The sequence below is a fragment of the Piliocolobus tephrosceles genome, chromosome 20, assembly GCF_002776525.5.
Source record: "Piliocolobus tephrosceles isolate RC106 chromosome 20, ASM277652v3, whole genome shotgun sequence".
Classification (NCBI taxonomy): domain Eukaryota; kingdom Metazoa; phylum Chordata; class Mammalia; order Primates; family Cercopithecidae; genus Piliocolobus; species Piliocolobus tephrosceles.
Genome location: NC_045453.1, coordinates 41,931,523 through 41,954,536, shown reverse-complemented (window position 1 = coordinate 41,954,536; position 23,014 = coordinate 41,931,523). Strand labels below are relative to the sequence as shown.

The following is a 23,014-nucleotide window of genomic DNA, read 5'->3' as shown; positions in this document are numbered from 1 at the left end:
CAGTTCTTTCTTCATATGCTCTTCAGTTCCACTGCAGGTGTGGTCCAGGAATCAGCAGCAGCAGCATCTGCTGAGACTTTGCTAAAATACAGAATCCCACCCCCTGCCCCAGGTTTTCTGAATCTGTGTTGCTAACAAGTGCACCAGTTGACTTTCATGCACATTAAAAGTTTGAGAAGCACCTTAGGGGCTTTTGTTTGTTTGTTTGTTTGTTGTTTTTTGAGATGGAGTCTCACTCTGTCGCCCAGGTTGGAGTGCAGTGGTGTGATCTTGGCTCATTGCAAGCTCTGCCTCCCGGGTTTCATGCCATTCTCCTGCCTCAGCCTCCTGAGTAGCTGGGACTACAGGCACCGGCCACGATGCCCAGCTACTTTTTATTTTATTTTTTATTTTTAGTAGAGATGGGGTTTCACCATGTTAGCCAGGATGGTCTCAATCTCCTGACCTCCTGATCTACCCACCTTGGCCTCCCAAAGTGCTGGGATTACAGGCGTGAGCGACTGTGCCCGGCCGGGGCTTCTGCTTTTTTAATGAATACATCATCTGGTAGAAAAGAATTGTGATTTATTACAAAAGAAACTGTCATCAGAGTGAGCAGACAACCTACAGAATACGAGAAAATGTTTGCAATCTGTTCATCTGACAAAGGTCTAATATCCACAATCTACAAGAAACTTAAACAAATTTCCAAGAAAATAACAACCCCATTAAAAAGTGGGCAAAGGACCATGAACAGACACTTCTCAAAAGAAGACATTCATGCAGCCATCAAACGTGAAAAAAAGCTCAAAATCAAGCTCAGAATCACTGATCATTAGAGAAATACAAATCGGAACCACAAAGAGAGAGCATATCATGCCAGTCAGAATGGCGATTATTAAAAAGTCAAGAAACAACAGATGCTGGCAAGACTATGGAGAAATAGGAACACTTTTACACTGTTGGTGGGAATGTAAGTTAGTTCAACTATTGTGGAAGACAGTGTGCTGATTCCTCAGAAACCTAGAACTAGAGATACCATTTGACCCAGCAATCCCATTTCTGATATATACCCAAAGGAATATAAATCATTCTATTTTGAAGATACATGCATGCATATGTTCATTGCAGCACTGTTCATAATTGCAAAGACACGAAATTAACCCAAATGCCCATCACTGATAGACTGGATAAAGAAAATGTGGTACCATAGAATACTATGATACCATGGAATACTATGCAGCCATAAAAAAGAAACAAGACTACGTCCTTTGCAGGGACATGAATGCAGGTGGAAGCCATTATCCTCAGCAAACTAACACAGGAACAGAAAACCAAACACCACATGTTCTCATTTATAAGTGGGAGCTGAATGATGAGAACACATGAACACATGCCGGGGCCGGGAGGAACAACACACATTGGGGTCTGTCAGTGGGGGTCCGAGGGGAGGAAGAGCATCAGGATAAGTAGCTAATGCATGCTGGGCTTAATACCTAGGTGATGGGTTGACAGGTGCAACAAACCACCATGGCACACTATGTAACATATGTTTGTCCTGCACATGTATCCTGGAGCTTAAAATAGAATTAAATTAATTTTTTTAAAAATAATTGTGATTATCTGTCTTCCAAATACAGATTTTCTATAAAACATATAAGCCATACCTACTTTACTTTTTATTCTTTTATTTTATATTTATTTCTTTTTCTGGACAATTTTAGAAGTTTAAAGGCCACACCTACTTTAAACCTTTTATGATCTAGTAATTTTTTGGTACTGTTGAATTACTAAGTTTCTTCTATATATAAATATAACTTTTTGGTTAGATTTGTAAGAATATGTGGACTATAACTGTTTTACATATTTTTTTCTATTTATATCAAGTAATGCTTTAATTTCTCTTGCTTGTTTCTAGTTCCTGGCCCTTTCTTTTTTCATACACACTTTCCACCTGTGTTTTTCTAAAGCCATTTTTTGCATTTCAAAATTTAGATTAACAATGAGGATGCTTTCAGTTGGAAAGAAAAACCAACTCAGAATGGCTTCTGCTTTAGGACATGTACTGACTCACATAAGCAGGATGTCTGGAGATAGGCAGGGCTTTAGGATTTGTATCTCCAGGGTCTTGGTTTCTTTCCTTTCTTCCACCCTCCCTCCATCCTGAAATTGACGTCTATCACATTGACAAAATGGCCACTGGGTTCTGGGGTGCAGGAGGAGAGTACTGGCTGATGTCTGTTTTCCTTCTCAGAGACCCCAGCAAACCCGTCATTCATCCAGTAAAATCCACAGCACTGACTGCAAACGTGTGCCAGTCCTATTCCAGGTGCTGGGGAAACAGAAATGATGCAAACAGATAGAAATTCTTGCCCACAGCGGGGGCTTTCTAGATGGTGGAGAAAGATGTAAAGGAAAGAGATCCAAATGCACAGTATGTAGGCACTGAGGGCGAACATGAAGAGTATAGCAGGTGCGGAGAGGGGATCGGAAGTGCTGAGTGGGAGAGGGGCTGCCATTTTGCCTAGGGTGACAGGAAGGGTGGCCATGAGTAAAGACCTGAAGGAGGTGAGGAGGAGCCACTTGGGCATGGTGAGGGCTCAGGTCCTCTACACCTACTCTTTAAAAATGTATCATGTTCTATTTTGTGCTTCACTTCTCTTGACATTTGGGATGAATTGTTTCTGCTCTTAAGTTTGGTTACTTTAAATTTCATGACCTCATGTTCTGGTCCTCCACCTAATTTCGTTCTTCTTCCCTTGGGAAATTATATTTGTGTCTGTCATCTGCCCTCTGGCTGTGCTGGTGAGCACTGGGACAAATTACTCCTTCAGTCGTTAGTGATGGCTACCTCTTCTGTCAACACATTCCACACCCAGGTTCCCTCTCCTTTTGTTTAGTGACTACAGGCCTTTGAGATGAGAACATTTCCTAATGTTTATGTTAACTTGCACTTTAATTGTGAATAAATTAAATGCTTTCTTTACGATACATTTTCTTCATATATTAACCTCTAGGACATTTCCAAACTTAATACAGGGTGAGTGTGTGCTACAGATGATGATTCCTTTTCTATTTCCGCTGCTTGCTCATTCTTGACCTACCCACTGGCTTTTCTGTCCTCTTGTTTATTCATTAGTAGAGAACACATTCAGGTGAATTGGTCACCCACTCCATCTTACCACCCTTTCACATGATGTTTTTCTGAAATTTGACATTTTAAATGTGGGGAAACGTTTCAGATGTACTTGGCTAACCAGTATTTATTGTGCTAGGAATTATTTTTTATAAATAAATATTTACTGCTGAGTTAGATCATACAGCCATCAACTTGGCTCAGTAAATAAAATGCATTTAGCTAGTTGTCCTTTAAGCAATTACTCCCCTCACCATTTCTGTCTTCTTTGCTTTTCTGTGGGTGACTCACACAGAAAGTTACATTGTACCTATTTCAGGCCCCTGTTATTGTGGAGAGTGTTTTAACATCATCAGTCCTTGGCCCCTTCTGCTTTTAATCAGCGTCTTGAACAGAACCCAATAGAAACCTCATTTTTAATTTTGTGGATTTTGTTTATTTATTTTTTATTTAAACTGAAATACTAATGACTATCAAATTGTTTCATGATTCTATTACAACGATCACTTTTTTGGAATTCAGACAGACTCAAATCACTTTTTCTTCTCTCTGTCATTTCATTTTTGTTTACTGGTATTAAAAAATTGCCCTATTTTCTGCAATACATAAAGCGCATCCAGATAGGAAGAGAGGAAGTCAAACTATTCCTGTTTGCAGATGACATGATCCTGTATATTGAAAATCTCATAGTCTCTGCCCCAAAGCTCCTTAAGCTGAGAAACAACTTCAGCAAGTCTCAGGATACAAGATCAATGTGCAAAAATCACTGATATTCCTATACACCAACCACAGTCAAGCCTAGAGTCAAATCAAGAGCACAATCCCATTCACAATTGCCAAATAATAATAATAATAATAATATACCTAGGAATACATCTAACCAATGAGAGATGAAAGATCTCTACAAGGAGAACTACAAAACACTGCTCAAAGAAATCAGAGATGACACAAACAAATGGAAAAACATTCCATGCTCATGGATAGAAAGAATTAATGTCATTAAAATGACCATGCTGCCCAAAGCAATTTGTAGATTCAATACTATTCCTATTAAACTACCATTGACATTTTTCACAGAACTAGAAAAAACTATTTTAATATTCATATGGACCCGAAAAAGAGCCAGAATAGCCAAGGCAATCCAAAGCAAAAAGAACAAAGCTGGAGGCATCACCCTACCTGACTTCAAACTACACTGCAGGGCTACAGTAACCAAAACAGCATGGTACTGGTACAAAAGCAGACACATAGACCAATGGAAGAGAATAGAGAACCCAGAAATAAGCCTGTACACCTACAACTATCTAATCTTCAACAAACCTGACAAAAGCAATGGGGAAAGGATTTTCTATTCAATAAATGGTGATGGGATAACTGGGTAGCCATATGAAGAAGACTGAAACTGGACACCTTACACCATATGCAAAAATTAACTCAAGGATTAAAGACTTAAATGTAAAACACAAAACTATAAAAACCCTGGAAGACAACCTAGGCAGTACCATTCTGGACATAGGAATGGGCAAAGATTTCATGATGAAGACGCCAAAAGCAATTGCAACAAAAGAAAAAATTGACACATGGTATCTAATTAAAATGCTTCTGCACAGCAAAGGAAACCATCCACAAAGTGAACAGACAACCTATAGAATGGAAGGAAATTTTTGCAAACTATGCATCTGACAAAAGTCTAATATCCAGCATCTATAAGGAGCTTAAACAAATTTACAAGGAAAAAACAACCCCATTAAAAACTGGGCACCTGGAGTCCCAGCTACTCAGGAGGCTGAGGCAGGAGAATGGCGTGAACCCATGAAGCGGAGCTTGCAGTTAGCCGAGATCACACCACTGCACTCTACCCTGGGCAACAGAGCGAGACTGTGTCTCAAAAAAACAAACAAAACAAAACAAAACACTGGGCAAAGGACATGAATAGACCCTTTTCAAGAGAAGACACATATGCAGCCAACAATCGTATGAAGAAAAGCTCAACCTCACTGATCATTAGAGAAATACAGATCAAAACCACAAAGAGATACCATCTCACTCCAGTCAAACTGACCATTACAAAAAAGTCAAAAAATAACAGGTGGCAAGGTTGCAGAGAAACAGGAATGTTTATACTCTGTGGGAGTGTAAATTAGTTCAACCATTGTGGAAGACAGTGTGATGACTCCTCAAAAGACCTAAAAACAGAAATAACATTCCACCCAGCAGTCCCACTACTGAGTATATATCCAAAGAAATATAAATCATTCTAAGGACACATACACACACATGTTCATTGCAGCACCATTCCCAATAGCAAAGACACGGAATCAGTCTAAATGCCCATCAATGGTAAAGTGGATAAAGAAAATGTGGTACATATACACCATGGAATACTATGCAGGCATAAAAAAAATGAGATATTGTCCTTTGCAGGAACATGGATGGAGCTGGAGTCCATTATCCTTAGCATACTAATGCAGGAAGAGAAAATAAAATACCACACATTCTCACTTATAAGTGGGAGCTCAATAATGAGAACAGATGGACACATAGAGTGGAACAACAGACACACTGGGGCAAATCAGAGGGTGGAGGGTGGGAGGAGGGAGAGGATCAGGAAATCTAATTAATGGGTACTAGGCTTAATACCTGGGTGATAAATAATCTCTGCAACAAACCCCCATGACACAAGTTTACCTATATAACCAACCTTCACATGTACCCCTGAACTTCAAGTAAAAGTTATATGTATATATATACAACTTTTATGTGTGTGTGTATACATACTTTTATGTGTGTGTATATATATAGATATATATACAGATATTATATATAGATATTATACACACACACACACGCATAACCTTGTGTCTAAAACAATTCATCCACTCAATTTGGTATTGAAAAGTTGTGTTAAATCTTTTTCCTTCCACTTTCATATATGATATTCTACTTTATTGTATGTGTGATCTGATTAAACACTAGAGACTCTGATCCTTGAGGTCAAAGTCAGCCAAAAACAGGGAGAAGCAAACCTCTTGTGAAGCAGGTGACCCAGACTGCAAGACTCTCAGGACTCAAGAAGGGGCCAGTGGGTGGGGCTCCATCACTTCTTCACAGAGAGATGTCATTTCCTGAGGGCTAACAGGTTAGAGCATTTAAGTACATCAGAGGGAGAAAGCATAAGAAAGAGGTGACCTGGAGAGGTAAAGCCTTGGGAAGCCCTCCAGAAACCTTGCTTTTTCTGTGGATAGAAGAAGCCATGTGGATGCGTAATGAAAAACATAGCTAATCTCCCTCACTGATTCAGGGTGGCTTTAGAACCATACTTGCACCCTTGGGAAAAGAACGCTAAACTCTTCTGGTTACTGAGTACACATTCGCTTCTGGGAAGGTCAGGCAAAGTGATATGTGGAACAGATAGAGGGAGGTGGGAGTGTTCTCCTTCCTGGCTACAGGCCATGGGACTGAAAGAACGGAGCCACCATAATAGCTAAAATGAAAGAATGACTAAAATGAGAGAAGCAACTTCCTATTTGAAACTTGCACAGAGATGAAAGTAGGGCCACATTTAGGTGCATCCAATGAGCCACCATCTTCTGAGGTACTGCCAGGCCTAAGTCAGTACATAATCATTGAAGCAGACTTTGTTTTATTGGATATTTATTTAGCAGATTTAAAGTACCACAGAAGGTCTTGGTATCATTTTGTAGACCCTCAATGAATAAAGCTTTATGATTTATCTGAGAATAGGGTAAGAAATAAAGATAGCTGCTTGATAATTTGACAACAGTATTCTGTTAATATAGATGACATGATATATATATATTTGAGATTCATGTCATTTTAATTAAGGATTCTAATGAGTGTTTTTTGTTGAGAATAAAATAGTATGCATCCTAATAACTTTGTCTTGAAGTCATTGTATTTTTCAAGGTGCTTTCTCTAGCAAAAACACAGATGAAGGTCTCCATAACAATTAGTCTGCTTCTAACCTCATGTGCCTTATTTAAAACTTTAAAGAATTTCAGAATTATTTCTCAAAATATGGTCTGGAGTCAATAGCAGTTCAGCTCCACGAGAGCAGAAATTGTGGACTGTCTGTTTCTCTGATGTATCCCCAGCACCCAGAACACACGGGGCACACAGCAGATGTTTAATAAATATTTGTGATGGAGTGAATGAATAATTCTTGATGAATCCATTTTAATCCTTGATTTTAAGGAAATATGTCTTAAGAGTTTATTTCTTACATTTATTCATTTTTCACTTTTTCCTGCCAATTGCTATGTAGAAGCAACTAGAAGCAATTAAAAGCAATTTCCTTTGTAAAGGAAATACCCATGTAACAACAAGTATGTGTCCCGTTTTTTGTTTGTTTTTTTGTTTTTTTCTATGAGAATGCTTTATTAGGCAAAACCACATACTATGAAAATGCTTTAAAACGCAACAGGAGGAGATGTGAAGACACAAAGAACAAGTGCATAGTGACACACGGCTCTCAGAACACACTGAGTAAAGAATCCACACCTCTTCCTCCCTTTACCCAGAAAAGAAAGGAGCTAGACCACCTCCTCCTCAGGTCTCCCACATCTCATTCTAGTTAAAGTGAACAGAAACAGGCTGCTATTCTCAGCTCCCATTGTAGGAGGAATAGTGTATATACAGCCACCTTGCCTCAAGCCTGCCAAAAAAAGGTCACATGTGGAATAAGACCTACATTCTGATTTTTTTTTTTTTTTTTTTTTTTTAGATTGTCACTCTTTTGCCCAGGCTGGAGTGCAGTGGCATGATTTCAACTCACTGCAACCTCTTCCTCCTGGGTTCTGGGTTCAAGTGATTCTAGTGCCTTGGCCAACCAAGTAGCTAGGATTATAGGTGTGAGCCACCATGCACAGCTAATTTTTGTATTTTTAGTAGAGATGGAGTTTCACCATGTTGGCTGGGCTGGTCTTGAACTCCTGGTCTCAAGTGATCCTCCTGCCTTGGCCTCCCAAAGTGCTGGGATTATAGGTGTGAGCCACCTCACCCAGCCAGCCTACATTCTGCTTTATGAGCTGAATAAAAACCTTTTGGGAAGTAGTTCTCAGAGGCAAATACAGACATAGAGAGCAGCCCCATCCAGTAGTAATACACTCTGAGCCACATGTGTAATTTTAGATTTTTGAATAGCCACACTAATTTAAAAATCAGAAAGTAGGTGAAATTAATTGTAACATTTATTTCTTATTTAACCCATTATATCCAAAATAGTATTGTTTCAGCATATAATCGATATTTAAAAAGCACAAATGAGATACTTTATATTACTTTTTTTGTACCAAGTCCACAATTCAGTGAATATTTTATTCTTACAGCACATCTCAGTTCTGAGTACCACGTTTCAAGTGTATGGGCTCTTGTACCGGACAGTGTCATTTTAGAGGAGGGCACAAACATACTGCCATTGCCTGTTCCTCCCCCTGAAATTCTAGGAACAAAGAAAAGTTCTGAAATACTCCTCTTTGGTGAATATGAATTGCAGAGATGAATGCAAAATGGTTGTGACCCCTAATCACCAGTAGATTTCCATGGACAGACTGGTGAAACAATGTTTGCAGTTTTGTGCTCCTTTGCAGGAAGATAGCCCCACGTCCCACTGAACATTTATTGGGCACCACTGTAGGCTACAAAAAGCCCTGGCTTTTTGGAGTGGACCGTGATATGGTCTGAGCTGCAAGCCTTACTGGGGGAAGATGTCCGCTTACTCTCACTTTCCAGTCTAGTATCCAACAACACTGTTTATAACTCAGTTGTAGTATTTATTATATGTAAACACACACACACACACACACACACACACACACACAAAGACATGTAATAAGCATGGGGAAGCTCTCTGGCTCTCTCCATGCAAGCTTCATGATTAGTTCACTTAACAGCTATTTATTGAGCATCTACCATGTGCCAGGCATTGCTCTAGCCATGAGGTGGCAGCAGTGAGCAAATAGACCAACACTCCCATCTTTGTCAAGTTTTATTCTAGTGGAAGGAGACAAACGGTGAAAAACAAAATAAAGAGAAAGTAGGAAGTGCTGTGGAGAAAAATAGAAAAGGGAATGAGGTTGGAAAGTCAGGGTCCAAATTTTAAATAGGGTTTCAGGGTCATTGAGAGGGTGAAGTTTCAGCAAAGACTCAAATGTTGAGGTGCTGGAACAGGCTCACAGATTTGCTGGAGGAGAATTACAGGTAGGAACTTCTGATGAGGTAACTTCTGATGAGGTAGGAACTTCCTTAGGTAAGAACTTCTGATTAGGTAGGAACTTTCTCAGGTAGGGAATTCTGATGAGGTAGGACCTTCTGTTGAGGTAGGAACTTCTGATGAGGTATGAACTTCTAATAAAGTAGGACCTTCTGATGAGGTACCTTCCTCAAGTAGGAACTTCTGATGAGGGACTATGTCTGGCATGTTTGAGGAACAGCATGGTGGCCTGTGCCACAGAGCAGGGAAACCAAGAAGCCAACTGTTTGGAGATGAGTCAGAGCAAGCAGCAATCCCAGAGGGAGGGCACAGGGAAGAAGGCTGTGGTCGTGGGGAGTCGGGGAGGGGGCTCTCAGCCACTGTAGAACTTTGGCTTTTACTGGGAGTGCAAGCTTATGCTCGTCAATGTAGCAACATTATGGTAATTATTAGACTCCCTGCTGAATCATGTTTGTTTAATGAAGCTCATATATTATTATCTTAAGTATCTTACTTTATTCATTGAAAAACATTCTGAGAGGGGCCGTACACATAAAAGAGGGTAAGAACACCTCTATTACTGGGAATTTGAGTATAAGAGTCTTGTGATCAGACTTAACATTTGATGAGCATTGCTCTGGCAAATTGGTGGAGGATGGCTTGTCAGGGACAATGGCAGAAATGTGGAGAGACAATAAGATGCTGTTCAACAACCCAGGAGAGAGGTGGTGGAGACTGGACTAGCATTGGAGGTCTTGAGAAGTCGTTCCATTCTTAGATGCATTTTGAAAGTAGAGTCAGCCCAAAGTGAGGCTGAAAGAGAGGTGTGCAAGAAAACAGATGAAGCCAAAGGTCTGGGCCTGAACCACTGGAAGGATGGAGTTGTTACCTAAGACAGGAAAGACAGCTGGCTGGAAGGCTTTGGAATGGAAACAGTGAGACAACTCTTAGATGGCCATGTCTTTTTCATTTGGGGTGATGTAGTGTACTTTAGCTGAAGTTTATCCAGATCTTCCACAGTATCTTAAATGTGTTGTCTGACAGCAGTTTCTGAGAGAGCTCTACCATATTAAACTCTACCAATATGATGGTAAATTTCAAACTCTTCTCATAACCCTGTCCATTTTTACTTCAGTATCCTGGAGCTTTATTGTTAGACACCTATAGATATGGTATTGTTATGTCTTCCTAGTGAACTTTTATTATCAAACAAAGACCTTTTTCTCATGATTTTTGCCTTAAGATCTGTTTTATCTGATATTTATATAGCTATGCCAGCTTATTGTTTTTGCAGTTAGTTGCCATTCCCTTTTCCTTTCAGTTATTTTGGCATTATATATATTTTTGTAACAGCTTTATTGAGATGTAATTCACATGCTGTACAATTTACCCACTTCAAATGTACAATTCAGTGGTTTGTAGTAGAGTTACAGCCTTGTGCAGTTACCACCTCTATCTGGTTCTAGAACATTTGTATCACCCAAAGGACACCCTGTACCTATCAAGCTGTCACTCCCATTCTCTTCTCCCCTCAGCCCCCAACAATCACTAACCCACTTTCTATCACTGTAAATTTGCCTGTTCTGGACATTTCATATAAATGGAATTACACAACACGTGCCTTTTTGTATGTGGTTTCTCTCACTTCGCACAATGTTTTAAAGTTCATGCGTGTTGGAGTATGTGTCAGTACTTTATTTTCTTTTATGGCTGAATAGTTTTCTGTTGTATGTATAAATCATGCTCTGTTTATCCATTCATCAGTTGGTGGGCATTTGGGTTGTTTTCTCTTGGGCTATTGTGAATAATGCTGCTATGAACATTCATGTACAGGTTTTGTGTGGATATATGTTTTTAATTCGCTTGAGTGTTTTTCTAGTGCTTTTGTGGTCTTGTTTGTTACATTTCCATCTTTAATCCACTGAACTAGATTTTGGTGTAAGGTGGTCATATAACAAAGTTCTTACCTTTCGCTTAAAATTGCTCATAAACATTATTAAGAAGGTATTAGTTGTTCATCTTTTTATTAGTTAATTATAGATATAGATATTGTTCTTTGCAAATATGATACTTTGTTCAAATATGGAAGCATGTATTAAAATTTAAGCACAGATGTTCCCTACAGTTGACAGTTAAATAGATTAGGATATTTTATTGTATCAGCACGAGGAGGAATGGCATTGTCCCATTGAGTAATAATACCCTAGTAACTGCGGAGAATTCACTGCGAGGCCAGCTACATAATGTACAGGACCCACTGCAAAACGAAAATGTGAGACTCTGGCCTCGTGTGGGGCAATCAGTCTCTCCTTCCCATGAGCTCCAACCCATGGCAAACAGGCATCCAACTAAGGGCTTGCAACCTCTGCACCAGGATGCACTGAACCCCTGGGTGGAGGATGGGTAGGAGGTCCACACTGAGTTGCTAGCCGAACACGCCATGGCACTGTCTGCCCAGGGTGGGGACAGCCACCCCCTTGGTCTGACCAGAGACTCCATGTGTCATGTACCTGACTCATGAGCCTCTCTATACCCTTGTCCAGGAACCCCCCTGGGTGTTGGCTGAACACGGGCTTCCCCCAACCAATGCAACCAGTGTCACCCCTGGCAGAAGGAGGAGGCAGCTGTCATGAGGCAGGAATGGGGAGGCTCTCTAGGGCCCAGGGTGCCAGGGGCAGGGAACAGGTGGGAGAAAAGCATCATGGAGAGACCGTGGGGAGCACACGTGAGCTGAGGCTCCAAGACCCCTGACATGCTCCATTGTGTCACTTAACTTTACTTAAAAACATGAAGTCAAAGATAAAATTATTAAGAATTTTTGAACGACATAATGTACAGGACCCACTGCAAAACGAAAATGTGAGACTCTGGCCTCGTGTGGGACAATCAGTCTCTCCTTCCCATGAGCTCCAACCCATGGCAAACAGGCATCCAACTAAGGGCTTGCAACCCCTGCACCAGGATGCACTGAACCCCTGGGTGGAGGGGTTTATTGCCTCAGAGCAATAAACTGTGAGTGTGAGGCTCTAAAAAGCACACAGCATTGTGTGGGTCCCACACCCATGAAGCCAGCCCTGGTGCAATGTGACTTCTTCCTAACATAATTTAAAAATTGGAAGGATTTTGACTCTGTTTATGAAATAAATCATAGTGCTATTGTAAACTAAATATTTAAAGTATCTCTGTGTTGTCTTTGATTAATGGCATTATCAGTGATATTTACCTTATTCTTCACACGTTTTTGTGTTTCATGTTTTCTATAATGAAATGAGTTACTTTTACAATTACTCAAACCCCAATGTTATATAAACATGCTTTACTGGATATTATTTTATGTAAGTGTGATATGTTACAATTCTGTCTCCATTTGTGGGGGAATATGTATTTAGTACTTTAACTTAAAAATATATTCCTCTCCTTACCCAGGTCCATTCAAATAAGATTTGCCACTCTCTTGGATACTCCTGGTGTGGAAAATCTTGTCAGCACCCTCATGTTGAATAAAAGCATATTGGAGGACTTAGACCGTTACAACAAGGCTCGCAAAGACCCTGTAAGTATGTGATATGACCAGACCTCAGGATATGGGACCATTGTGATGACCCATGTAGACTCAACCCTGAAACTTCCTTGGATCTGAGTTGGAAAATCATATGGCAGGGGGCAGTGGAGATAGAGTTAGAAGATGGGAGCAGAAGAGGAAACCATGGAGACTGGGACTTAAGGAAGTGAGACCATTCTCAGTGGGGATCCCCCAGAGGGATCAGACACCCAAAATCCTTCTCATGAAGATAGAAAGTTTGGACTTGATCCAAACAGTCATATCAAAATGAGATAGATCCTATTTTTTGGGATAGGTAGATACAGTATGACCGTGGTTAGGGAAGGGTATCTTAGGAATCCACAGGTATCTGGTGCCCACCTCAGCAGCACTGGGTACCAGACTGAGGGTAGTGGGACCCTATTTGAGCCTATTGAATGATGAGTCTGACCAGACCCTTTTGTTGAGCTGGCTGCATCCCCTAGGATTACATAGTCTGGGAAAGATCCTGCATGATAAGTGTTGGGTTCTCTTTCTAGTGTGGTAATGCATGTATGTGCTATGGCAAAAGTCAGGCTTGTGGCAGTCTATAAATTAATACTGCTATCTTAAGGGCCATGCCAGTTAATCTAACTACACATGGAAAGATGCAGATAGTTAAAGAATATTGTGGCCGGTCGCGGTGGCTCAAGCCTGTAATCCCAGCACTTTGGGAGGCCAAGACGGGCGGATCACGAGGTCAGGAGATCGAGACCATCCTGGCTAACCCGGTGAAACCCCGTCTCTACTAAAAAATAAACAAAATTAGCCAGGCGAGGTGGCGGGCGCCTGTAGTCCCAGCTACTCGGGAGGCTGAAGCAGGAGAATGGCGTAAACCCGGGAGGTGGAGCTTGCAGTGAGCTGAGATCTGGCCACTGCACTCCAGCCTGGGCGACAGAGCAAGACTCCGTCTCAAAAAAAAAAAAAAATATTGTGCATAGTCACTTTTTTGATACATTTTATTTTGAACAAAATTTATTGAGGTATAACCAATAAACTGTGTGATGGATTTCACAATTTGCATACACCATGTAACCAGCACGTTTTAAGAAACAGACTAACCACAGCCTGCCGGAAGTTCCCCGATGCCTCTACTCAGGCCTTTCCCTAAGTTAATACCACCTTGCTTCTAAGATCAGAGATTGGCTATGCCTATTTTTGAACTCTACATAAATGGAATCATACTACTTGTTTTCTGATACCAAGTTTCTTTTGCTCAGCAATATGTAAGAGTCATTCATATTATAGCATGAAGTATTTCATGGCATGAATATACCACCATTTATGTCTTCATTCTACTGTTGAAGTCATTTGGGGAGTTCCAGTTATTTGCTCTTTTGGAAAAAAACCTTTTAGTTAATTTTTAAGTCATTAGAAGGAAGACACCAAACACCTAAACATAATGGTGTGTACACAAATGTTTTCTATTTACGAAAGCATCAAAGTAAACTAAAATACAACTTCCCTTCAGCACATGGTATTTGCTTTGGTTTGTCTTGGACTCTTTGTTTCTTCATTTTTTGCTCCTTCCCTCCTGGCCCTCTAAGTGGTATGAGGTTAAGCCCTGGTTCTCAAAGTGTGGTCTAAAGAACCTTGGGGGCCTCTGAAACATGGATTTTCTGGGAGACTGCAAGGTAAAAACTGTTTTATTCATTTTCCACTGTGTTGAGATCTGTACCTATGATGCAAAAGCAATAGCAATTCACTGGGTGAAGCCAGTGCCACCTCAGAGTAGGTCACAGAAGTGGCAGCAAATGTCCTAGTGGTCCTGGTGTTCTTCACCGTCATCCCGGTGACTACCGAAAGAGCAAACCACAGTGGAATATCCCTGCAAAGCCATCAGAATGACTGAAACAAAAAACAGTGATGCCACTAGTCGCTAAATGCTGGCGAGGATATGGGGAAACTGGATCTCTAGTGTTGCTGGTAGGAACGTAGAACGGTACGGCCACTCTGGAAAATATTTTGGCTGTTTAATTTTTTATTTTTATTTGTATTTATTTGTTTATTTTGAGATAGAGTCTCACTCTTGTCACCCAGGCTGGAGTGCAATGGCGTGATCTTGGCTCACTGCAACCTCCGCTTCCCGGGTTCAAGTGATTCTCCTGCCTCAGCCTCATGAGTAGCTGGGATTACAAGTGCCCGCCTGTAGTTTTTGTATTTTTAGTAGAGACGGGGTTTCACCGCATTGGCCAGGCTGGTCTCGAACTCCTGGTGTCGAGTGATCTGCCTGCCTCAGCCTCCCAAAGTGGTGGGATTACAGGAGTGAGCCACCGTGCCCAGTCCTGGCTGTTTATTAAAAAACTAAAACTGCAACTATCTTATAGTCTAACAATTGCACTTGTGGGCATTTGATCCAGAGAAATGAAGACTTTACACTAATGTTCATAGCAGCTATTGTCAGCCCAGATATCCTTCAACAGATGAATGGTTAAACACTGTGGAACGTCATGCCTTGGAATACTACTAAGCAATGAAAGAAATGAACTCTTGATTCATGTATCGGCTTGGATAAATCTCCAGAGAATTATACTGAGTGGGGAAAAAGCCAACCCCTACAGGTTATATCCTCTAGAGTTCCATTTATATGACACTTTGAAGTGATAATATTTTAGAAATGGAGAACAGGTTATTTGATGCCAGAGGTTAAGGATGTGGGGAGGATGGGGACAGAGGGGGCAACTCAAGGGATTTTGTGGTATTAGAACTGTTCAATATTCTGACTACAGTGGTGGATACATAAACCTATAGAGGTGATGAAATCATGTGAAACTTCATACACCACACACACACACACAGACAATTGTAACAGTGTTGGTTTCCTGCTTGTAGTATTATACTCTGGTTATGCAAAATATTATCATTAGGGGATACTGAACAAAGTGTACAAGAAATTCTGTTTTATTTCTTACACTGCATGTAAATCTACAAGTATGTCAATTAAAGAAAAAGGAAAGGAAAAGCTGGTTTCACTAAGGAATATCCTTGATGAAGCAGTAAAATTATTAACTTTATTAAGTCTCAGCCCTGAAGCCAGGTGTGGTGACTCACGCCTGCAGTCCTAGCACTTTGGGAGCCCAAGGTGTGTGGAATCTTTGAGGCCAGGAGTTCAAGACCACCCTGAGCAATGTGGTGTAAACTCATCTCTACTGAAAATACGAAAGTTAGCTGAGCACCTGTAGTCCCAGTTGCTTGAGAGGCTGAGGCACAAGAATTGCTTGAACCCCAGAGGCAGAGGCTGCAGTGAGCCGAGATCATGCCATTGCACTCGAGCCTGGGCAACAAGAGCAAAACTCCATCTCAAAACTGATAATAATAATAAGAACAATAATAATAATAATAATAATATATAATAGAGGTGGTGTGAGGATCCAGTGGACATAGGGAGGGTGTTTAACTTACTACCTGACCCAAAGTAGGTGTTGATAGATGATTGTTCTGTTGTTGTTGTTGTTATGTGAACAGGGTTAAGACCCACTGTTGCCTGCTTACAAAAACATTCATAGCCATATTTTTAAGGGTCTTAAAATATATGCTTATCTTTTCAGGATGGAACACTGCTGCAGGCATTTGTAGCTGAAGTTGCAGGACAAATAGTTGGTATTGCAGTGATCAGAAATGAAATGGTAAATTGTGAAGTGGATTTTAATTTCTTTGATTGTGCCTTGCTATATCATGAATTAGCCCAAATGCCCCTTTTGGAGTTGTACTTTTACTTATTTAATGTGAATGCCTCCTTTTTCTGATGGATATCGTCATCATCTGCCTCTACCCCACTTGGAGGACTTGCAATTCTCCGTTTTTTTTTGCAGTTCACAATATTTAATATATTACAAAGACTACATGAAAGAATTCTCACCCTAAAAACTCAGATAACTTTCCACCACCTATATACATATTGATATATTCCATTGCTCTCCCCAAAGTATTACTACTGTAGTGATGCATTTATCCCTTCCAGCATTCTTTTTGGCACTTGTTACATATATCGTGTGTGTGTGTGTCAAATGGAAATGTCATTTTATTTTTTCCCAGTGCACAGCCAGCTATTTCAAAGCATTTATTACTGAATAGTCCATTCTTTCCCTTTTGATTTTAAAATGCTGCTTTTACATTCATTAAATTTCTATATGCCTATGTCGATTTTTAAACTCTCCTTTTCCATGGATTTATCTGTTGATACCTATTGCATTATCCTGTGCTTTTATATCTAGTAGAGGAGTGTTCTCTCATTTGGTGTCTTCTAAATTTTCTTTTTTTTTTTTTCCTTGGCTATTTCCTCTCCCAAACCGTGTAATGCTTATTATTAATATAGTTGTACCTATGTGGATTCTATAGAACAATTTAGGCAGAATTGACATTAAAATATAGAGACTTCCCTACTAGGATCATGGATCATGGCTTTCTATGTTGTTGTTGTTTAACTTTTTGGGTTCTTCAGAAACGTTTTGTGGCTTCTTTCATGTGGTTTTCTTTGCATCATGTTTTGTGCCATATGGGTTTTTGTTTGTCCTGTGAGTCCATTCTCCACCTTTCTCCACCCTGTTCTGTCCCAGGGAGCCTGACTGATGGGCACAGCATTATGGGTACCTTTGCTGTTTGGCTGCCCGTTGGGTTTGGTGGATGGAGAGCCCTGACAGAAGGAGGAGGGGACAGTGACGTCTGATGCCTCAGCAGGCTGATCTCCACTGAGTTCCCTGACATTTCAAGGCAACCTCTTCATGATGCTCTCCTTTTGGATTCCTATAACCAGCCCTCCTCCTGTGTCACCCTCTTAGGGTGGGAATAGCTTGCAGTTGCTGCGGCACAGTCCCTACTTATCTTCTTACACCTGCCCCATCCTTGTAAATATTTCCTTTGTTAAACCTGCCTCCAATTATCCTAATTTGATCATACTGTTTCCTGCTGAGACCCTGACCTGACACAGTTCTAGACATTGATCATTTATTTCTACGTGTTTTATGATTTCTCTTGGTATTCTGAGTATACACTTTTTCTCATATTTTCTAAATGTTTGTCTTGTGTATGGGAAAACTACTAGTGTTTGTATTTTTATCTTGTACTCAATCACCTTTATGAAATATCTCTGAGCCTGGAGAGTTTTTCAGCTGATTCACTTTTCTGCCGCAGCATCACCTCCACCCTATTCTACTGGTCAGAGCAGTTAGAGGGCACGCTCAGACACAAGGGGTGGAGGCGGGCTTCTCTCAATGGGGGTGTGGCAGAGTCACTTTGCAGAAGAGCATGAGGGATGTGGGATAACAGGTACTGTCCTGGCGGTCATCTTAGGATTCTTTGGATAAGAGAACCTGCTACACCTTCCTTTTCAATATTTATACCTTTAGTCTTTTTCCAGTTTTAGTGTTTGGATAGAACAGCATTGAGTAATAGTGTTAATAATAGCTGCCTTTCTGGTGTTCTTGATTTTAATGGAATGATTCTATACTTTCCTCCATTTAGCATAATCGTGGCTGTAGGTTTCTGATAGATATCCCTTAACAAGTAAGGGAAATTTTCTTCTCTATCTTATTAAAAGTTTTTATTATGGATGAGTGTTGAATTTTATCGAATGTGTTTTTGACATCGAGATGTTCACATGGTTTTATTTCTTTAATATATTGCACACTTTTCTCTTTCTTAGATTTATTCCTCTTTTTGATCCCATATTTCTTGGAGTTAGTTATTCTTTTAGAGACGGTGTTAGGTAGTAAGGTCCCTGCGTCCACACAAATATGAGAAATTTTCATTGGTCCTCCTACTTGTATACTCATTTGGCTGTGTGTAGAATTCTCATTCAAATTATTATTATTATTATGGAAATGGAGTCTTGCTCTGTCCCCCAGGCTGGAGTGCAGTGATGTGATCTCGGCTCACTGCAGCCTCTGCCTCCCGTGTTCAAGTGATTCTCCTGCCTCAGCCTCCTGAGTAGCTGGAATTACAGGTGTGCACCACCACACACGGCTAATTTTTGTATTTTTTGTAGAGATGGGGTTTCACCATATTGGCCAGTCTGGTCTTGAACTCTTGACCTCAGGTGATCTGCCCCCCCTCAAGCTCCCAAAATGCTGGGATTACAGGCATCAGCCATCTGCAACAGCCTCATTCTAATTATTTCTCATCAGATTGTTAAATCTGTATCCAATGTCATTGATAAAATATAATCTGATACCAACCTGATTCTTGATCTTTTATGAATAAATATGTGTTTGTTTGCTTTCTTTCTCAAGAATTAAATTTTCTTTTTGTCTCTGGAATTCTGAAATTTTGCCAAGAAGTATCTTATGTCTCTGTTGGCAATTTTTCTTCTATGATTTCATTAATTATTTCTTCTCCTCCATTTTCTCCATTCTCCTTTTCTTAAATTGTTTTTTAGATGGATATTAGATCTTTTGAATTGATTCTTCGATGTCTCTAAACATATATATGTTACATTTTACTCATCATTTTAGATTTCCTCAATTTTGTCTTCCAAATCTCTAATTCTTCAGCTGTGTTTATTCTATTACCCAAGTATTGTATTGGAATCTTTATTTCAGAGTTCATCTATTTAACTTCCAAGTCTCTTGTTCTCTATTGTTCCTTTTTGGTATCAGCTTGTTCCTTTTTGGTATTACATGCAAGATCCTTTTTGATCTCTCTGAGTACACTCTGTAGAATTTTTTTTAATTCGCTGCTATTTCCTGAATAATTTGTCTTCTCTGTAGTAAGTTGTATGTTTCTCTATGCTGGTCTTTTTTTATTTGTCAGTTTTCCTCAAAAGTCTGTCCTTGTCATGAGTGAAAGATTAAATGATCAGTTTGGGTGGCTGGCATGGGTATCCTTGACAGTTGTGCTTGTATGTTTCTCCATGGCGTCTCCTCTGTCACTGGTAGTGCCACCGTCCCTCTGTCTGATTGGGAGGGTATGGCAGTGTCTGGCTTCCCTTTGTGTGCTTGAATGGAGTACCAGCCGACAGGCAGGGACTCCAGGTGGCCCAAGGTAAGAAGGTTTCACCTAGTGGTAGGTTTCCTTCTAATGTAAAACTGCCTTACTTTTTTGTCCTCCAATATGCTCTCATTACACCAAAAATAATTTTTGTTGTTGTTATTTTAAGGGATTTGGGATGGGAAGAAAATTAGATGCACATGGCCCATCTGCTGTTTTGAGCTAATAACCTCTGTTGGCTTTTTGTTTTTCAGTGATTTCTCAGTCCTATACTTATCACTCATTTTATTTTATAATGAGGGATGCCTCCTTGGTAATTAAAGAAAAGTCTTATAGTATAAAGGCCATTACAGGGTCAATGCAGATTGAAAGGTTGCAGAACTGCCCTAGGGTACCGCCACTGGCCCGGTTACCCAGAGCTCTGTTTCCTCTGTGCTTTGTGACAAAAGCTGGAAAGGCAGGGGACTTCGAGAAGCTTGGCCACAGATGCCACAGTTTTCATGGATTTGCTGGTGCCAGCCTTGCTGATCACAGAACACATCAGGGGCCTTGCATTCTCCATTTCTGTTCTTGAAAGTAGGCTTTTAAAATAATTTTACTGTGGAAAACAAGGAGAAATATAAGTTGGTGTTTTGCAACCTCCGTATGATTTGATTTTTCCTGCATTTTGGGTGCGTTTAGTGCTGCTATCATCAGAGAGTCACACCCACCTTGGAGTGTTCCCCTCCCCCCATGCTCCTGACAGCGTGCACTGCTGGGAGGTGACACAGGACAGGCTGGCCCAGGGCACAGTTAGCATGAAGGAGACCTGGGATCCCAGTGCAGTGTGGGCACAGAGCGGGGACCAGAACCAGACCTGTGGAAACAAGAGCAGTGTGCCTGATATTTCCTTTACATGGGAAGACACTCATCAGTTCTTTAAATTACCTTCCACTGCAAAAATATTACACATCAAGGGGGATAGAAGGTTTAAGAAGTGCACAGGGATAAGGCCCAATTATGCAGTTTTATTGTAGGCCAGCCAGCCATACATGTAATCAAAGTGTATGACTTGGGGCCAGGCATAGTGACTTGCACCTGTAATTTCAGCACTTTGGAAGGCCGAGGCGGGCAGATCACTTGAGGCCGGGAGTTCAAGACCTGCCTGGCCAAACATGGTGAAACCCCATCTCTACTAAAACTACAAAAAAATTAGCCAGGCATGATGGTGGGCGCCTGAAATCCCAGCTGGTTGGGAGGCTGAAGTGGGAGGATCTCTTGAACCCAGGAGGCAGAGGTTGCAGTGAGTGAAGATCACGCCGGGGCACTCCAGCGTGGGTGACAGAGTGAGACTCTGTCTCAAATGAAAAAAAGCAAAACAAAACAAAGTGTGTGACTTGGGGGTGACACATTTCCACACTAACAGGTGAATGGTAACGCATCAGAGAACACCAGTGGCTCTGTCTGCCTGACTCCCTAATTTCCCATGGGGTCGGTCTCTTGCGCTGACCGGCTTGTGCTCACTTCGCCTGAGTGGTATGGAGCTGCTGTCCTGCCGCTTGGCCAACGGCAGAGACTCGGGGCTCTCTGAGTTGATAGCAGCCATGGGTGTGGAAGGAGCACATTACAAGCTGTGCTGCCATCCCCCAAAGACAATCCATCAGAACAACTAGCTCTCAGGAAATGTAATTTCTAATTTAAAAAATTTGCCATGAAGATGAGGTGGCAAATATGGAAGAGAAAAACATATTTCTTACTGTCATACCTAAAGTAATTTTTAAAAGATATTTATCACAAAATGCATGCCGTTTGTTTAAAATGCTTGTAGAAACCATCCCTTCTGTCTCTTCTGTAGGACATTGAGTACATACGGTCACATTACAACATTGAAGATTTCATCTACTTCAGTCACCACCAGCGCGAAGAACACGGGCACTTGCATCACTTTGCCCTCAACCCCATTTTCCGGCACTACACCAAGTTCTTTCTGAAGGAGATCCTGCGTTTAGGCTTTAAATCCTGTCTCTACTACCCTGTTTACCCAAAATCCAGAGAAGGCAAGGTGAGAGAACGGTGCGATTCCCTTTCCCAGCAGGTCAGTGTTCACAGTGTTGTTGGTGTTGTGTGCCACATTTTATTCATTCCTCTCATGATGGGTTTTGATGATAACATGGGTCTGAATTTCCAATGGCCATATTTAGTTTTGCCTTTTTCATAGACTACAGTGACATTCTGTAGGCTTCAAATTTCTGACACAATCACAACTAATTATGTAGTAAAATATGTTGGCTTTTCTATATTGACAAAACGGAGACTGAAAACCATGCAAAAATGCTCTAAGAGACGTGAAAATCTAATACTTTTTTATGTTGCACGAGTGCATCACCAACATGATCTTATTCATTCCTTCAAGCAAAGAACATTTCAGTGATGAATCCATAGAATAAATTAATTCTATTTTAGAAGACTGGCGTGCTATCCCAGCATTCCAAATAAGCACTGTACACACCCCCAGTAGGTGATGGAGAGAAAGTGTGGAGATACCTGATGCCAATGTAACCCCATGTAACACTTGCCACGCTTGCATGGAGTAATACTGTGGTAATAGACACGAATCTGATGTGTATACATGGTGTGTATGTGCATGCACAGATCGCACACCCTCCATCTTACTTGCATACGTCCCATCCCACTTTAGCGTTCCTCACAGCACTCACCACCAACTGAAGTTATCTATTTTACCATGAACACAGCCATGCTTTTATATGTCTTGTTCAAAGCTATATCCCTATTGCCTAGAAGAGTCACAAACACAAACACACACACACAGACACCCCACGCACTCATGCATTCATGCACGTATACCACACTCACACACACTCATGCATTCACACATATACTCACCCCCCCCCCCACACACACACACACTCACACATTCATATAAGGTGTCTGGTTGTTCCATAGGCAAGGGCCTTTTCAAGCTAGATTCCCAAGGGTTTTTTCCTGCAAATTGGTCTCTCAGTCACTGACAACGTTGGTCCTCAACTTGATGTAGACTTGGGGTGAAGGGATTCAACCACTAGAGCAGGTAGAAGTTGCCCCATAAGATTCCACTCATGAACTCAAACTTTCCCATGTTCTGCCTAGAGTCTGACATTGTCTCATTTCTTCTTATCAGCAAAAGGGAGCTAAGACATCTTAAAGT

General features: G+C 40.8%; 1 protein-coding gene across 1 annotated transcript in view; it reads left to right on the top strand.

Moving 5' to 3' along the window:
* The window catches only part of CFAP61 (cilia and flagella associated protein 61), a 295,737-nt gene that overhangs the window by 115,449 nt on the left and 157,274 nt on the right, over positions 1-23,014 (top strand). Inside the window, exons 14-16 of the mRNA XM_023217758.2 lie at positions 12,753-12,879; positions 16,455-16,532; positions 21,665-21,871. Of these exons, the coding sequence (XP_023073526.1) occupies positions 12,753-12,879; positions 16,455-16,532; positions 21,665-21,871 (412 nt within the window). The remainder of the gene's footprint in view (positions 1-12,752; positions 12,880-16,454; positions 16,533-21,664; positions 21,872-23,014) is intronic.